Here is an 18,636-nt window from a genome sequence, read left to right on the forward strand (position 1 = left end):
ATAAAACTCAGAGATAGTGCAGGAGAAAACCCAGACTTCCAGTCATAACAGTTTATCACTTCATGGTTCAGCTTGGAGGTGAAGTCCGAACATGATACCATGCTTAACGGATTAAGGTTATGGTATTTGGCAGCATGTGTATTTCCAATTATCAAATTAATCTAAAATAGATGGATCTGTGGGATCAAGCTGGCACTGACTTTAATCATGCTTCTGGTAATCATCTTAATGATTAATAGGCATATATACAAGCAGGGTTAACCTGTCACTCTGCAGTCTGCTGCAGATTTAAATGTGTGAGTAGTTAAAATGGCCAATGCATCTGTGGAAAAACAAAGAGATTCACATATTTACTGCGTCCTGCTGCTGCTTGGTCTTGTTTTCAACTCTTACTCACAGGAATGAGAATAGTTGGGGTTAATAGGTGCTTGTTTACTGCATCCTTATGCTTGAAAAAGACAACTGAGAAAATGGTCAGAGAGACAGAATTGGCAGTCTAATCAGCTGCTGTCATTGCAGCGCTGCTTGAACGCCTCTGCATTTGCACTACAATCACTAAATTATGTTGACGCTTGAAATGGTAAATATACATTAAGTATGACAGGTCAGACAGCAGCTGCTGCGCCGCTTACCATGGGTTCCAATCAGCGACCTCGCAGCAGGTATTTTACCTTTGACAGCTGATGGAAGACACCTGCTATGACATCACTGAAGCGGATGAGGCACCACGAATTGTTTCAGTGACTGACTTAGAGTGCGTTAGGTTAATGGCATAACCTAACCTATTCCTGGTGGAATATAGAGTACATCTCCCAATTTGTTAAAATAGTGAAATGCTGTCATTTGTGCAGCTCATACTACAAGCCTCACCGAAGTGGACACAGACACACAGGCAGCTATCAAAGCACTTCATCTATCCCTGGAAGGAATTTCCTAAGATCTAATAAATCACTTGTCAAAACAATGTAACACAGCCATATCTCTTTTAATGCTAATTAACAAGAACACTAAACCCCTTTGGAACATAAGGTCAGTGAGAGTGCAGAATGTCTGTTATCAAACCGCACAGACTCTTCATGTGTAAATGGTTTCTGTGCACAGCTAGCATGTCTACCGTGTATATGAGCAATAAGCAATACATAGGTGAAAGTGAAGCACTTCCATTCCTCCTCTTAGAAAGCTGACATGCATCAGGACCTTCCACGGTTCGATCCCTGGTTGACTGACCTCTTCCTCTGGCTCCTGGGCCTGCAGGGAATCCCTGTGGGGAGTGTCACAGTCTGGGCTGTAATGTTCACAGTAGTCATACGCTGCTTTGGGATCAGCCACAATCAGAAGCTGCTGGATGTCACCCTGCAGAAAACAGAAAGAAGAAGTCAGTTCACGATCTGCACACAGGAAGAAATGCTTGGTGCATTTCGCATCATCTTCTATGACAATTTACAAAATATACAGTTGATATTAGAAGTTCCTCTTTTGAATGAAAAGCTTGATGAAACCATATCAATAGCAACAGACAAGACAAGACAAGGCGGCACAGACATACTGATAAGAAGGTCATGTCCAGTCTTGCTCACACATACTGGGTGTAGTGGCACAGATGTGTTCTCTTGGGTCCCATACACTTACAGAGTCTGGCAGAGTAAATCCTCCCCTTGTATGATTAAACAGCTTGACACACACCTCACAGAGCCCACACTCGCAGTGCGCGGGGAGGAAACTGAGTACAGACGCTAGGAAAATTATAATTATCAGCGCCAGGGTTTACCTCAGGAAATCAAATAAACATGTATCATCAAGACGCAAGCAACACCTGGCATGGCCGTGTGCGCGACAGTGAAAGACTTCATTCTGACTGTCAAGAGCAACAGCGATAGGCCCAAGAAAGTACAGTAAATGAATGGCCTGTACTGCATTTTATGTACATTTAATCCTTAGTTTTCTTCACTTTTTCAATGTTTTTATTCATTTCTAGTCATTATTTTATTAGAATTTAATTTTCAGTGAGGTTTACTCTTAAACATCTACTGTACTACATTTTTGTCCTAACTCTTTAACCAACTATTGTTAAAATGTTATGTAAATATAACAAATGCCTCTTCTTTTCATTCATGTTCAATATCATTACCAGCCACAGAATCAGTCAGGCTCTGAATCAAATCCAACTGTCAACAGCTCTTAATTTAAAGACTTAGCCCACAAAGACCACAAGGTTAGCAATGGTGCCTGGTGCTGTGAGTGTCAAAGGGGATTGCGCTAAAATAAATCCATCACTAAAAATATCACTTGGACAAAAAAAACAAACAACAAAAACAAACAATGCACAATGATGGCAGGAAAGAGTGCGAAGGAAAGAGTAAACCGTGAAAATCCCAGCCATGGTTTGGGAATGTCACTCAAACCACAGTGTTCCCTGTGGCTGGGACGGGACACCACAACGCCTGACACCATTCCAGCACTGTCTTGCCTTGTTATCAGTCCTACAGCCAAAGCACACAGCTCGCTGCAAGACAGCGAACACATTGGCGAAGGCATCTGGATTTTTTCTTTGGAGCCTGTAATTGCTTGAACCGAGTTCCTGGAGGCTGGTTTTTGAGCCTTTATACACATTGCAAAGACAGCTGAGGAGGGGTTCTCGGGAGGTGGATGAAGGGGCATGTCTTTGGTTAGGAGAGATGTCTCAGCCCAGAGGTGAAAATCCCGCTGCGCTTGTGTCAGCCAGGACACTGTACGTTGAAGAGCAGAATAGGCGATTGGTGGTGAAACGCGAGAGAAGCGGGCTGGAGCTTGTCGAGAGAATGTACGTGTGTCCTCCCTGTGTTAAAACTAGATCTATGGATCCTAAACATGGACCTTAGTATAAACATCCATGTGCTTAGGCTTGCCCCATGGGAAAACAAGCAGAGCTCCTTGAAACTTTCTCTGTGTAACCATCCATCAACGTCTGGTTGCACAGGTTCAGTGTGACAGTCCACAGATTCCTCCCGGGTGCCTCTGGATGGGTGGAATTCTTCTTTAACTTGATGTCTCTCACTGGTTGAATGCATCTGGCAAAAAAACGTGCTTATCGTCTACGGCTAGAATGATGTGCTTATCTCCTGATACTGTCATGATACTTGGGTGCTGATTCGATATGTATTTTTGAGACTGCATATTATAAGTCATGTTTTCGAAAAGTATTTTGGAGTTTTACTTAAGCAGCACCCTTGCTATGCTGCTTATAAAAGTAGTAGCTGTTCCTGCTCATCATGCTATTAACATAAGAAAATAATAGATAAAATAAGATGCTAGGCCAAAATGAATAGAGTCACTGCAAACTGCACACAGCCATCCCTTTAAATCTTTTGCATGTGAAATTGAACTTGTCCTTTCAAACCCCGGACCTTAATGGTGCAAGGAAGACATACTGCACCTGCACACCAAATGTGAGACAGGATAACCGACACAATATGTATGCCCTTACTTACTTACTTACGAAGTAACTGTTAAGACTAAAAGGAGCTGCAGAAAAGCACTGATTCACTTCCTAGCTGAGAGCAAGAGGAGAAAATCAATACTAAACCAAACAAAATTCACCAACCAGCACCTTAAACGCTCAGTATTTATCACATTATATCTGTCTTAATTAATCTGTACAATGAATGGATTAAGGTTTGGTGACTAAAATAGTAAAAAATAGCATTTCAGGCTGTGACAATATGAGCAGACAGGTGATTTTAATCCTCGGGGTAAGAAGAATCATGCACAATGCCTGAAAAATATAATATCACTTAACTTTTACTATACTGACCATGAAAGGACAAAATTGACCTGCTGAGAGGGCATAGGTCAGTAAACCTAGGTGCCAAGTCTGGAGAGGTCTCAGCTGAGGCTTGTGTGTCTGTGTGTGAGTTGGGGAAGGCTCGACAGGGAGAGAGAGATCAAGCCTCAGCCTGAGTCAAGTTGACATGTATTACCTCATGTGTCGCCCTAACACCAACCAACACTGAATGCTTGAACCCTGCCTAGAGTCAGCTCTAATTAGTCCGTGTCTGAGAGCCACCCGTCTGCGCACAAATAGGCTGTGGAGACATGGTGTTCAAGCCCCAGACCAGATCAGCACAAGTAGGAAACTTCTGACTGTTTTGTGGGAGAACATGAGCTACATGACAGACTTGTTCAGCAACACGTGCACACGGAAACAAGAAGATACGAACGCTTTCATTTCCGAGGGCTGACATTGAGGAATACCAACATGAATCAAATAATCACACTTGTCATAACTTGTACTATTTACAGTAATAATCCTTCTCTGGCAGAAATGGCACACCTGCAGGCAAGGTTATTCCTTTAACAGTGCTTTAACATGTCTTTCTGTAAAAAAAAATTAAGATTGCAGCCGAGTCACCTACCAAACAAGAGTAAACTCACAAATCCATGGCGAGGCAAGTGAGAAACTGATGTCAACTCAGGAAGGGAACACCAAGAGGGATCCAGAGACAGACAGGCAGGGATTTAGAGAGAGCAGCTGGGATGGTAAAAGATGTTTTGTGCTGGGAAACACCTGGGGAGAGTTATGCTGAAGCCCTGGGCCTGTCTTCCATTGTGGACTGCTGAGATAAAAGCCCCTGGCAACTTGGAGCGAAGCCAGAGCTCCAAAATATGCCCCTCCTGGCTACAGCAGAGCACAGCGCAGCACAGGCACAGGCCCACGAGGCTGTGTGTTAATGACTGCCGTGTCAGAGGTCAACGAGAAAAAGAGAGAGGCAGAAGGAGAGAAGCGGGTCAAGATCAACAGCTGAGACTTGTAGAAATCTCTCTACCTGCTCCATCCGATGTTTATGATACCCCGATGTTTGTGCTGTTACGCATTCTGGGTAGCGTTCTTGGTAAGTGGGGCTTATGAAGCGTCTGAATGCATCATTAACATTTGAAAAAAACATGTGCATGATAACTGCAGTGTGACAGAACAAAATCAAAGAAAGCCAGTGTCTAGTGTCCATGATGGCATTATATTAAGTTTTTTTAAGTGTTTCGCTGAAGAGCTGGCTGACCTCATGCAGTGATTCAGAGCAAACAGAAATAAAGCAGGAAAATAAAGGCACTTCTTCACAGCATACTGCTGATGATGCTATACAACATCTTCCTCTAGAAGCACATCTACCTTGACCTCATCCTGACCACAAGGCACCATGGGATATAAGCATACAGAAGGGGTCGAAGGTTGCAGCAGTGCATGATAAATATGCTGCCTGCAGAGGAGCTACATGAGGACAACCTGCATGTTTTGAACTGCTGCTATACAGCAGCTTTTAGTTTGTTTTTTTTTCTGAGATAGATACTGATACAATCTTCTGTCTTTTCTCCAACTGCATGCTGTAATTACAGGGTGAGTTCAGGGCATCGCTGGGTAAATCAAAACACAACTAGTCGTCACCATTGCTTCTTTGACATACCTTTGCCCAGGGCAACATACCTTTTGTCCAACCATAGCTAACTGTAATTAGACAGCCACATACAACAATTAGTCACTCCCTCAAAGTCTATTAAGTACAGTTTGCCTGAGAAGAGGAAACTAAGGCACTAAGAAAAGGCAAAAGGAGCTGGAGGACAGCTTTGTAGTCCATCTGCAATGAGAAAAACGCAGCGAGGAGGCTCTCCTCATTCTGTCATTGACAGAGATCCAGGGAATAGACAGGTATGTATGTTGGGGTGCTCAATTAAGACAGGTAATGTCAGCCAGGCATGAATAGACAGTCTCATGGCTTTGGCACGGTACAGAGGCCTCAAGGTGGGGAGGGTGGAGAGGGAGGAGGTGGTGGTGAGCTGGGAGAATATGCACAGAGGGGAGGAGATGAGGAAATGAGGAAGGCCTGACGGGGCAATGAAAGACTCCCATTCATCCAAACCAGATCCCTTTGCGACGGTGGTCGCCTCCAACCTGGGGCAGGTATGGTATGAATAGACTTTTATGAAAAATGCGGGTCAGCTTGTGAAAACAAATCTCAAGAGCTGAAAGAAGGGAGCAAATGTTTTATTATTATTGAAATTATTATTAAATCTACCCCTGGAAATCAAACATTCACCTACCACAGTGGTTTTAAAGGGGGGTAAAAGTTAATTTTGGAAGAAACTGTGAGGAAATACTCAGGCCAGCCCATGCATTCATGACATTCCTCCAGTTTTCTTATATGCAGGTTATATTGTAATCAAATCAAATATGGCGACGGATTAAAATAAGAAGCGATATAACAGAGAATCTGCTGAGCAGCAACATTTCCTCGGCATACCTTTCAGCTAGACCGATTTCACCAATTAATTTCACTTCTCATCATAACCACCTGCTTGGAGGCTGGGGCATTTCCTTCCCCTATATATCCCAGCATGCATCAAGCCCTGTGGATCGTTGAGGAGAGCATGGACAGAGAACAGACAGGAGACCTGTTCCAAAAACCACACAGAGAAGACCCTGTTAGCTGACTTATGGCTCCTATTTTCAGCCCTTCCACTGGCCAACTTCTGACTGGACACACTGTTTCATACGAATGCTGCCTTCAGAGCCCTCTCATACATCAAAACTTCAAAAACTTTGCACCTAAAAAAACAGTCCCCAGATCTTCTGTGTTGAGAAATATGACACAGTCAGTCTACAGTTATCTCTTTATTTAACTCTTCATCAATGAACAACTGCATGTCATCACCCAAATAACCTCAGTGCAGCACGAGGCCTGACAGAGCAAATGTGAAGACACACAAAATGGCCTCTGATGCGCAGGGCCCTTTGTTCCCGTGGTGATGACGAGGAATGCCAAAAAATATGGCTCTCAAACAAGAGCAGCAGCATCAATCATTGAAACGTGGCATCAGAATAATGACGAGTCATTCCTGCTGCCCATAAACACACCAGCTCGCTCTCACAAGCAAACACAGCCCCCGACGTAACCCTACACTGACCTTTACTTCCCACCAGAGAGGACCACAAGTGTCATGACAATTCAGCCATTGTCCGCCATTATTTACATCCGCCTGACCCCATGCCAGCTTCCACCTCTGGACGCTCTGTGCTTCAAAGCATAAGGTTCAAATCACTGACGAAGGAGGTGGCAGCATACCCCAAAATCCCAGAAAGTGTCACAATCATGTCTTATCTTGTAAAGACTTTGGGTTTTAGCTTCTGTAGACTCTTTATGTCTGTTCAGCGGTTACTGGCGCTCATGGTACCAACTCAGTTTTACTGATTCTCAAACAATCTTGTGTCAAAATGCATCACTCTCTCTGGATCAGACCTATCAACACATTTGAAGTCCAGACGTTGAACTTTCCCAACAGCACATGAACTATGCATAACAGCTGTGGCTGAAGCTCAATAACAGCCAAGTGCTATTTGAGTAATGATATTTTTTGATAAATAGGAAGAAATAGGTGAGAGAACATTGCATTTTTCTTTATCGTTGAGGTATTAAAGGCTGCATATAGATGTCAGTAAAAAGCAAAAGGTTAGCAGCATTGCCAAAAAGTTATTTAAATGAAATGTAATTATTTTAAGCCTTGTTATCAGGGTCACAACAATAATGGCTCTGCTAAAGGAATTCAGATTCCCTTTACGTCGTCAAACAAGGTCTCTCCTACCAGGGTTGCTAACTCTCCTTGAGTCACAGTGAATGGATGTGGGGGAAATTGGATTTTTGTATTTATCTGGACACAGCATTGGCACCTCAAACTATACAAGTGACCTATTGTAAAAGCAGCAGTCTTTCTACTCCAGAACGAAGTAACAGGCACTGACATGACGGGATCATAGCCTTTTTATTCCAATGAATATGTTTGATCTATTTCAGCAAATATTAAGGATAAATACAACATCACTGCTTTTGCTCTTGACATCAGTCTAATCAAGTTAAAAATGCATTAACTGGTGGGTCGCTTCACCCACCCATTTTGAGTCAGAAGTAAAACTCTCACATTAGAAGTCAATTCACCAAAATGGTTCAACAAGTCCGGGTCTTTTCAGGTAAACCTATTAAATGTGAAGCTCCTGTGGTGCTAAGTGTCTTTAATTACAAGAGGCTAATTATGAGAAGCTTTAACAAAGGATCTGACAAGTCTGAGAAGTTTACTAAAAGCCTATGTGCTTTGCAGAAAAACGCAAACAAACAAGCAATAATGACACCAAATCCAAATGGTGGCCAAGTCCAATTGCTTTGATGTGGCTTCGGCCCAAATCTCACAAAATATCACACGATCACCAGGTGAGGCGGACTAGCAGCCATTGTGTTACCATCACTTTGGAGTTAGTGTCTGCAGGGACGGAATGAACCTCAGATGAGGCAAGAGACATTTCTCACCGTCATCCAAAACATCACCTGTGTTCACCAGTAAGAGTTCATTTATAAGAACAATACTTAGCTTAGCAATACCATAAAAGCAATAATACAGTAAGAGAAAACTATTTATCAGCACATTACACCAAGTTACTCATGTCGTCATGCAGCAGGTCAAAAACAAGAAAAGCTGGCATCTTCCAGACTACACTGTCGCACCAGCAGCCGAGATAAAGGGCTTCAGATATCTCAGATATTTGTATGATATCTACGCGAACCTCATAAAAACAAAAGAACTGAAGCTCTCCAAAAGCTTGCCCTGGTTTCTATCATCTCCACATTCCTTTTTTGGCACAATCAAAGGGGTCCAGCGCTGACTCGATGCGCTTCAAGCAACATTTGGAATCTGGACACGCCTTAAATACAACTACTTTCTGGGGCAACTTTGGGTCATAAATGGCTGCAACATCATTTCTGATCAATGTGCCAATACATAGCCTAGCAATGGCCCCAATATGCAGCTCAATCACACATTCCACCGCACTGAAAGCTTTACCTGGAAAACCTCCTCATCCAGGATCCTGGTGCCGAACACGGTGATGCCATTGGTGTTGATGGCAGCGTGGTCACTCCTGAGGAGCTGTTTGGTGATCTTCTTCTTACAGTCGACAATGATGGTGACCGTCTTCTTCTCCACGCTGATGGCCACGCGGTGCCACCTGGTCAAGATCACAGCAAGGAGATGTGAGAAAGTCAATCAGTGTGAATGTCCCTTATTCTGAAAGACTTAAGTCACTGTGGTGCACATCAGGCATCTTAATGTACTTTACCTGCACGTTGTGAGTGCATCATAATGACTGATAGAGCATGATGTTATATAAATATGCAAAAATTAGAACAATGAATACTTCATGGGGCAAGTGCTTAGTCAATAACATGAAATTTGATTAGAGGTAATTTGTGGTGTTTCATTGTATTTTAAGGAAACCTCATCAGCATTTGTAATTGGATTATAATCCACTTTTATAGAACACGAAACGCCTCAAAGAGAAAGAAAGTCCAAATGCTCTGTTGTGTGATGTGACTCATTACAGAAGCAAATGCTCTAAGAAACATGAACTTCAGAGTTATGTGTGATACATTTCGATGGACAACACCCATAGATACAAAGGGTTAAACGGGGTCACACGTGAGTCTGACACCTCCCTCGCCTCTGGACCATTTGCCACTGCACTTAAAGGCTATTGCATACCAGGCAGCAGTGGACCACATTCTTGCCCCCTCACTCTGGCCCTGTTTAACACGGGATTACACTCATTAAACTCCAAACTTAATCCTCCTTCTGGGTTACTCGGCATGACAGACATGGTGAACATTGTGGAAAGTGTGTGTCAGGATCCAGGAAGGCCTGCCTTGCCAGAGCAGGAGACACACAGTCAAAACATTGTTCCGAGGTGGAAGATGAGAACTGGCAGCACTGTGGCTCAAGATGGCAATATAGGAAGCCTTTATCTCAGGCACAGATACATATCTGATATCATATTAATATATATATACAGATTAATATCATAGAAAAATGTCAATTCCTTTGGGAGTGCAGCTAGATCACACAAACACATTCCAGGGCATACAATGGAGATTAGGAGGAAAATAAACGTGCAACACTCTCTGGGCTTAGCAGTACAGCAGGAAGGATTACCTCTCACCTTATATGGCAGAAAAGCAAATGTTGACTTCAACAGGTTTAAACAATGTCCCCAACTTTTGAAGTGCATTATATTAAGAGGACGAACAAGAAGAAAAAAGAAAAAGAGTGGAACAGCTACGAGAATCCTCCCCTTCCCTTTAAAGAAAAGGATAATGCTCTTTTTCGCCTCATCAATATCATCATTGTGCTTCTCTTTTCAAGCTGTGACGTATGCGTCTTTGTAACAATGAATGCATCCACAGGGACTGCAGACTGTACGCAGCCTGAGCTGTAGTCACCGAAGATTTAGACAAGGCCCGGCGCTGGAATGCATCCAGATCAAGAGGAGTTAAAAGTCGTCCAGAGAACACTGCTCCTTAGACAGCAGGTCACCAAAACTACAAACTGGACAAAACAGCGCGGAAGACCAACACAAAGCTGTCTTTGTTGCAACCTGCACATAAAGCAGGGTTATTGCTGACATGACACTCTTGAGGGATTTACCAAGCTTCCGTCTACCACGATAACTGTCTGCACACTAGATCTTATTTTAAGCCAATTTGGGTCACAAAGATATCATGACCGGGTTTTGACTTCCTTTAAAAGCTCAAAAAACAAACTGTCCTCACATAGCATGCTCAGCAAGTGATGGAAACTTTAATAACACAACGAGATACTATGAAATACTCTTTGAAATGATGCATTTTCCCAGCAGCCTATCTGTTTGTTTATTCCCCCTTGCCCCTGCACACGGGCTCATGTCAGCTAAGCTGAAGCTCTGAGTGAGAATTCTGGGATTTCTGAACCTGGGAGCAGATAATCACGTTCATGCGAAACGGGTAGGAGCGCTGTTTCTGGTTGGGTGAGGTAATCCAAGGGGTAAAAAGCAAGTTTAGGACTGCCCCCTTTCTCCTCCTTTCACCCCCCCCCCCCCCCCCACCCTCTCTAAAATAACAGAGGCAGTGAGTTCATGGATGAGGTCAGGTTGCCCATAGCAGTCCCTGCTGTGCCCCAATAATCCAGTGTCTCCCTGTCTCTGACCTGTCTCTGTGCCCACAGACCCCTGATGAGACGGATAATCCGGTCATGAGCACCTGTGGTGCACCAACGAGAAGATCTAGGTTGTTTTCTTGCTTTAAGAATCACTTGTTTGAGTATTTGAAAGTTTTAGTTTATTGGTCATTTAACTAGTTTTAAGATGATCGAAATGTCTCTAAAATCACTCCACTTCTAATAAGAATGCACATTCATAATCATTCATTCATATCCATCAAAATATAGAACAATCTGTCCTGCTGTTCGATTGCCAACCAATGTATTGATCACATGAGGCAGCACAATCTAAATACTGGACAACTTTACGCAAGTCATACAGTGCTATCAACTGGCACAGCCTGGATAGTGTGGACAAGTTTTCAATTCTGTTTGGCATGTTTCTTTGGCACCATCTAGCAGTTCTAACCTCGATCCTCAGTCATCTACAATGGCTTTGCTTCCCTCCCAATTCCTTCTGAATCAGCTTCAACTGTAAGTCTGAGGGTGTGCGTGGGTGTGTTTGAGTGTGTCATATCATGTGAAGGATGTTTAAGGGTTTAACGCACTTTCCGTCAGCAAGGTTGAGAGTACGGAAGAGAGGGTAGTCCTCTGGGGCTGGCTTGCCAGTCTGATCCTCATACAGGAAGACAGGTGAGCGTCCCACTTCCACGCCCAGCTGCTGGACTCCCTGCTCGTTGTAGATGGACAGCAAGAAGGACTGGAGGCCGGACTTGGGGCGCACTGTGGTCAGGATGGAGAAGTCCTCAGGAAAGACACCACCTGCATGGCCAGATGATGGGCGGGTGGGGAGACAGGTGAACGGGTTAGAGTTATTGTGATAGAGGACAATGTAGTTTGACAGTTTTTCTATAACACTGTATATAAAGATGTACAGTATATAACACTATAATGCTGTGACCTGAAGCCGCTTCATACAAGCATCTTTTACATGTCTTCATTTTGACCTTTGCAGATGTCATCTATGACAGCTCAAAGACATACGTTCTTAATTTTGTTTCTGTGCGAGGTACTGCTATAACAGTGTTTGGGGCCTCCAGGAAACGATGGCATAATGCATCATTAGAACTGTGAGTCTAGTTTAGACACACAGAAACCAGCTGCATGCATACATTTCCTGCAAATTTTCTGTTCTTTGCACGTATAGGCTCGATTTGTATCTGAGAAAAACAGCACTAAAAATGAGAACTCGCTGTTAGAAGACACCTTCGAAACACACAGAAAACACCTGTTTACACATGATAGCTGAAAGACGTTAAAGCTTGAATAGCGTGTCTTACCTGGGAATAACTGCGTGGTGGGGGCACTGATCTGGACCTGCTTGGCAACTCTGAAAGCGGAGTCCGGCTTTGATGCTCTTCGGTTTGTGCAAAATCCTGATGTTTTCGTCACTCCTTCGGGGTAATTTTGAAATTCTAATACTTTTAGCACATCCACTGGTTCTTCTGATCAGGGGAGCAGACAAGACATCAGTTAGGTCATAGTATTGGCGATTGTAGGCAACATTTGGTTGAAGGTGTGCTTAGTATCTACACCATGATCAGAACATGAACGATGGAATAAATGCATACTGTGTAAGTATTTTATTTTCACTTGGTTATACGGTGTGTTTTCCAGATTTTAAATAGATTTATGTGTCCTGCTCCAGTTCTGGTAAATATGCACAGGGCAGTGATTGAGTCCCTGCATAATTCAGGTCAACCAAGACAGGGAAGATAACTTCAGCACTTCACATCATGACCATCCCAAACCAGGACCAATAACTGTTTCCATAAGTCACCAAAATGGCACTTTGACACGGTGTACCCTATTTGTGATTAATTTAAGCATTAACTAAAATTAAATTACATTTACTCAATGATAAACCCCCCACTGAAAAACAGTGAAACATTGACATCCTGTGGAAATGTCTCTGTCAAGGCCAACCAGGGAGCATAATGAACAATGTGTCAACAGAGATCTCGTTCTGTAACACCTGGATAGGTTTACCTTGATAAGGGTCACCAGACGCTCTCTGGGTTTTCCATTCTCTTCAATCTGATGTACTTTACATAAAGGAGCCTGTGTGGCCCGATGGTGCCCACAGAGGCCCATGGGAAAGCATCGTAATTATTCCTCTTCATCAAAACACCCTCTCAGTATAAAGCATTAGCTTTGCGAGCATGATGGGGTGCTGCAGACTGACCCTCTGCTAAGCAAGGGCCAATAAAAGGTCCATTTATGCAAAAGCAGACGTGCTACGCGCTTTGCTTTCTAACAATACAATCCAAACTTAACAACATGTTATTCAACTGCAATAGACCATATTTTGCTTTAAGAGTTCAACAGGCATATAGTAGGCGCAGCAGAGGTAAAAGTCGATATATATCAAAACAAAAATGGCCGCTCGCTTCGCTCCACAGAGGATCTAAAACAGGCAATACAATGGCCGACTGTTAAATGTAATAACACTAATCTGTTTTCGTGGGGTAAATAAGCATGCCAAGGTGTCTGAAAGCATCAGCAAGCCTTTTCTGGCGGCTCTAAAGCCACTGTTTTGGTTGGCATGTAGAGGTCAAATCCCTCTGAAAGTTTTTTTAACTTCTTGATACAATGGCATCTTAAAAAAATGTGTGATGTCGCTCTCAACACTGTCTGGTCGGCATTCCAGCTGTGGCGAGGAAAAGCAAATTAAGAGCCCGGTTCATTCTGTTCAGGAAAGCGTGTGGTTTGGGGAGAAGTCCCTGTTTCACCATGAATCTATTCTGACGGAATATGACGGTGCTGCCACCGCTGCTCGAACAAGACCACCAGAAAGTCAGTCACCCTGATATTTGATTCAGAAATAGCCGACAAAAACTGACAAAGACTGCGGTGATTTCTCTTTTTTATCGAGAGCAAGCAGCAGATCATATTGAATGCATATTTTGACATTTCTGTGTCTCTTTATCATGCTCAAGCTATTTTCAAGGGCCTGGCTTACATCAGGTCTCCTTCTCTTCGAGCGCATTATACAACACCTGTGATGGATCAGATGCACATCGTGATGACGGAAAAGAGAGGTGGTCTGCTTCAATCAGTAGAACAAAACTCTGAACAGCATGCAGGAACAATATACAAAAAAAAAAAAAAAAAAAAAAAACATCAGCAGAACTCTATCAGTGAGTCACTTTCAGTCTCCCAAAAGCAGCCTGGACCTGATGTTAGAAGCTATATGTCTCTCAAAGAATGACTGAGCTCAGTGAGAATAAATGAGCAGCGACAGTGCCAAATCAATGCACAATCCAACCATTTGAACACTGGGGGAACAAAGAAAACATCTGAAAGCAGCTGAGAGAAAAATCAGCAAACTCTTGCTCCATAGGAATGCCATCACTAAGGACAACTTAGCCCTTTTTTCAAGCTTGTGAGGATGAACCAGCTACTTACTTTGGAGAGTGAACTGAGGACCTCATTGTGAGTTCCTGCAGAGCTGCTCTCAGTTCAAACTCCAGGACTCATGTGTTCCAGATGTGGCCATTTGGCCAGGCTGCGACCCTCACACAGAGGTGCTGAGAAAACGTCAATACCGGCCAATCCATTAAGGTGGTCAAATGAGTGTGCGCAAGTTTTAAAAGAGTGCATCTGATGAGCTGGTGTGAGTTTGCCCTCAGGGCTGAGCAAACAGGCCATACAGCGACCAGCAGACCTCAGGTGGCATGGAGGGATGGACCTCTCTTAATCTGGAGCAGACAGACAATTCTAGCCAACCGTAAGATCCGCTGAGATGAGGCTATATTACTCAGCTATTGCACGATCCAAACATCAGTATGCAAATTGCAGAAGCACGCCAGGAAGGGAGGAGCAGCACAGCAGATTATCTTTAAACACACACCGTCTAATTTGATATAATCTCCACCGTGTTCACAGGTGTACATCGATGTAAACACCGTGTTCCAAGAGATAACATGACACCTTTCTAAGGACAGAGGCCAAAAAAAGTCTGTCTCAGCTCATCCTTTATCGCACAACATGTAAGACTTGAGCGTGCGGGTGTTATAAATCCACCTCCCGCTGTGTCATTTTCAGCCCTTACATCTTTACAGAAAGGTGAAATTGGGTGGTAAACGGAGGAGGACCTTTTCACCTGCAGCTCCCTGAGACTCTAATAATATCTTCAGCCAGAATGTCTCTCTCTATATATGCCCCCCTCTCTCCCACTCTCCCTCTCTCCTTCCTTTAACTTCCACCACGCTGCCGGCTAAAACAAGACAGCTTTATGCTGGTGTCATACCAGAGAGACGTACCCAGCTTTTCAAAGCATTTTTCCCTCTACTCTGCCCCCTCCCTGCTTTTCCTCTCATTAACCCATTTTACTGTGTGCCTCCATATGAATATCAGAGAATTTGATCTCCTAGTGTTTAAACCTTTTTCTAAATCCAAACAGGTCATGTAATAGAAAAAGGGATGATGCCCAAGTGAGAATTAAAGTAAGTTTGTTGTAACACAATTTCAAGCTTGTGGCATTGTGTGGAAGAAGACAAGCCGACTATATGTGACAGCTACACAGCACAAAGGTCCAGCAAGGAGTTGGTGATGATTAGCTGATGTTCCTGCTTGAGCACATTAGGCAGAGGACTCTGAAAATGCTAGCTTTGTCTGCTGGAATGCACATCTGAGCCTGCGCCCCGGGGGCTGAGAAAACGTGTCTGTACACTGCTAGATGGAGAGGGCACCCTGCAGAAACAGCTTTGACTGACTGAGACCCCAGAACACAAAGCCTGCAGCAGAATCCTTTAGATTTCAAAAGACAGACAGGAGCTGGGGAGATTGGAAAAGTGAGATTTTCCAATTGGAAGCACGATTGCGCTCCAGTATCTTCCAAACTATCAAGCTCTAACCCTAGCAGGAAACAACAGACTGTAAAAAGAAGACATTTAAAGTGGGTAAATGAATAAAAAGCAACATAAATTGATTTGTGCAGTATAAAATAAATTGCAATGATACTGCAATTACCCATTTTGGTGATTTCTTGCTTTAACTTCACTAATCATTTAATATCTCACCACTTTAGTGTTCAAGACCCGTAGCAGAAACTAACTTATATATATCTTATTTTGAAAACAAGGCTGAATTCTCACTGAGGAAAATTGTCATAATGGAGATAGAAGATGTATCCTAAATCTCTACCTGTATCTGTCTCTGCATGCAAAAGTAAACCCTTAGAGAGCTGTCTATAGGCCAAGGTGTGAGGCCTATGTAATCCTGAACCCTGTGACTTGTGGCCATTATGGCTGCAGGCTAGGCCCATATGCAGGCCTGCTCTTTGAAGGCTCTGAAATCATAGGGAAGTGCAACAAGGACCATCATCAAATGCTCAGTACTTAGAGGGGAAGCATTCCCACCGCTCACACAACACAGCCTTGTCCTGCAGCCGACCAAACATCTAAGTGCAAAGTTGAGGGGAAGAGCCGGGCACCGGGGGGGTTGCACAAACCAGCTTTTGGGCTTCAGTGTGGACCAGGCCAGTGTGGAGATAGGGTGAACGCGCCTGACCACTTAGCCCCCTGCAGACCAAGTGGTGCTTTGCACTCTGCACTGACAGGTCTGATATCCATGGAGGTCATTGGAAAAATGCACCTCGCTACTACATATTAATTAATCCACTAATGCTGACAGAACACCCTTTTATCTGCAGAATGTTGTGTGACTCATAATTAACCATGAACCATCCACTCTGGAGAGCCTGTCCCCCTCTGCACATGGTAGATTTACATCCACTGAATTCATCCCTCAACAGCTGGATCTTTATGAATGTATACTGACATCAGGTACACACACACACACACACACACACACACACACACACACACACACACACACACACACACACACAATATCACACATTACAACATCCCACCAGCATGACAAGAAATGTGGGATCACATATCAGTGATGTTTCAGTACAATGAAACATTTGTCAAGTGACATGTTATGAAAGTCCAGGCTCTGGCTAATGTCTGGTGTCGTCTGGCTGAGGACATCCACCCTGCTAACCGTGTCCACATCCACCTAGCGGACCACAGTTCAAACAAAGAGCTTTCTTTCAGCCTAGGTCAATCTAAAAAAGCACTGAGGGTTGCTATCTTTTCCTTCTCCTTTCTATAAGCACATACCAGCGGCTTAGGATGAATTTAATTAGGCGAGGTGTTTCATCTTCGGGGCGGACGCTTTCCATTCATGCGTAAAAGTAGCCCGCGGTAAATGGTGTGATAATGAATATAGTGTTTTGGCCAACAAACTATGTGCACCTCATGCAATTATCCCCCGAAATCATGTGCTTTCCAGAGCAGGGTTTTAACCGTCCACTTCACTTCAGGCGTGAGCAGGTTTACTGTACCTAAGCTTTTGATTAGTGGCTTCCACACAGCGCTCAATCACACAGGTATATTGTATAGGTAACCACGCGTTCATGTAACTACTGCGGCTGTGGAACGGAAGGACACACATGCAGACTTGAGTATGAAGTTAAAATGATGCCACTGTGTCCAGGTACATCTGTTAATGCCCCAGTCTCCATCATCAGCTACCGAGTTTTCCAGCCGCTCGCCGCTCCGTCCCCGTTCAGCTACATAAAGTTCATCAGAGACGTTTGGTCCCTAATCATCTTACCTGCTCTGACACTGGTAGCCTGTAGAACCAGGAATAAAGTGATGAATGCGGTTACAGTGGAATCCATAAGCCACCTTTTCGTTTTCCACCTTGTGGACCACCTTTGCATCTCCATGGTTGGGCGCCCACAAGTGAATAAAACTTTTGGGCGACTTCAGGTGATTTTTTAATGACGTCCCTTCCACAATCCCAAGTGATGATGGAAACTGTCCTACAAAAAAGCCATAAGTGAAGAGTTTTAGCCTCTTCTTTCAGCCACACCGAGGCCCCCGATCCTCCTTCCCAGTGCCCAGCCTTCACAGTGAAGGTAGTCGGGCTTTAACCAAGGCGCACAGAGTGCAGTCGGTAGGCTACACTTCGTGCGTCCACGGACAGGAGGGCTGGGCAAACTCCACAAACCGGAGCCACGATTACAGGGAAGTGACAAGGGAACCAGCCCCCGATTAGCAAATCACGGGGCTGGAAATTCCCTTCGGGTCCACCCATTAGCTTTGTAATGCGCCCCCAAGTCTCTCCCGAGCGCGTCTGAGGAAAGAGGAGGAAAAAGAAGTAAGAGAGTGACAAAGCTGGTAAAGACCTTGGAATGATGAAACGGCAGAAGTGTGCATGTGGGGTCTTTTTATAAGACTCATAATGTCACCAGTGCACGAGTCTTACACCGGACTGGCGCAGATATGTTTTTGGCAGTATCTAGTGAATAAAATATGTATTTTTTGGAACTGTTTTAGCAGAACAAACTCTTCCAGGAGTCCCCCTTGACGATGGAACATGGACTTTAATCAATCCATAAAAGCATTTTGACCATAATAAATTCTAAATCATTGCAGCCAACGGTCAATCAAAACCACACATAAATACACATAAGAAAATACAAATATGAAGAGGAATATGAAGAGGATGTCAGTCAGTGCCGTTCAGTGGAGCATGACTGTGCAGGCACTGGATCAGCTAGGTGGCTGTGAATTA

At 43.8% G+C, this 18,636-nt stretch overlaps 1 protein-coding gene across 2 annotated transcripts in view; it reads right to left on the reverse strand.

Annotated features, from left to right (window-relative positions):
* Positions 1-17,934, reverse strand: part of col11a1a (collagen, type XI, alpha 1a) — a 76,645-nt gene extending 58,711 nt beyond the window's left edge. The window contains exons 1-5 of one of the 2 annotated variants that reach the window (XM_070986415.1): positions 17,671-17,934; positions 12,321-12,482; positions 11,589-11,802; positions 8,857-9,019; positions 1,228-1,353 (exon numbers count right to left, since the gene is read on the reverse strand). In XM_070986415.1, coding sequence (XP_070842516.1) covers positions 1,228-1,353; positions 8,857-9,019; positions 11,589-11,802; positions 12,321-12,482; positions 17,671-17,785 — 780 coding nt within the window. In that variant the 5' untranslated portion in view covers positions 17,786-17,934. Of the gene's footprint in view, positions 1-1,227; positions 1,354-8,856; positions 9,020-11,588; positions 11,803-12,320; positions 12,486-17,670 lie in introns of both variants that reach the window. The other variant, XM_070986414.1, reaches the window with a different exon arrangement.
* Between the last annotated feature and the right edge of the window lie 702 nt (positions 17,935-18,636).

The sequence above is a fragment of the Chaetodon trifascialis genome, chromosome 18 (genome assembly GCF_039877785.1).
Source record: "Chaetodon trifascialis isolate fChaTrf1 chromosome 18, fChaTrf1.hap1, whole genome shotgun sequence".
Lineage (NCBI taxonomy): Eukaryota > Metazoa > Chordata > Actinopteri > Chaetodontiformes > Chaetodontidae > Chaetodon > Chaetodon trifascialis.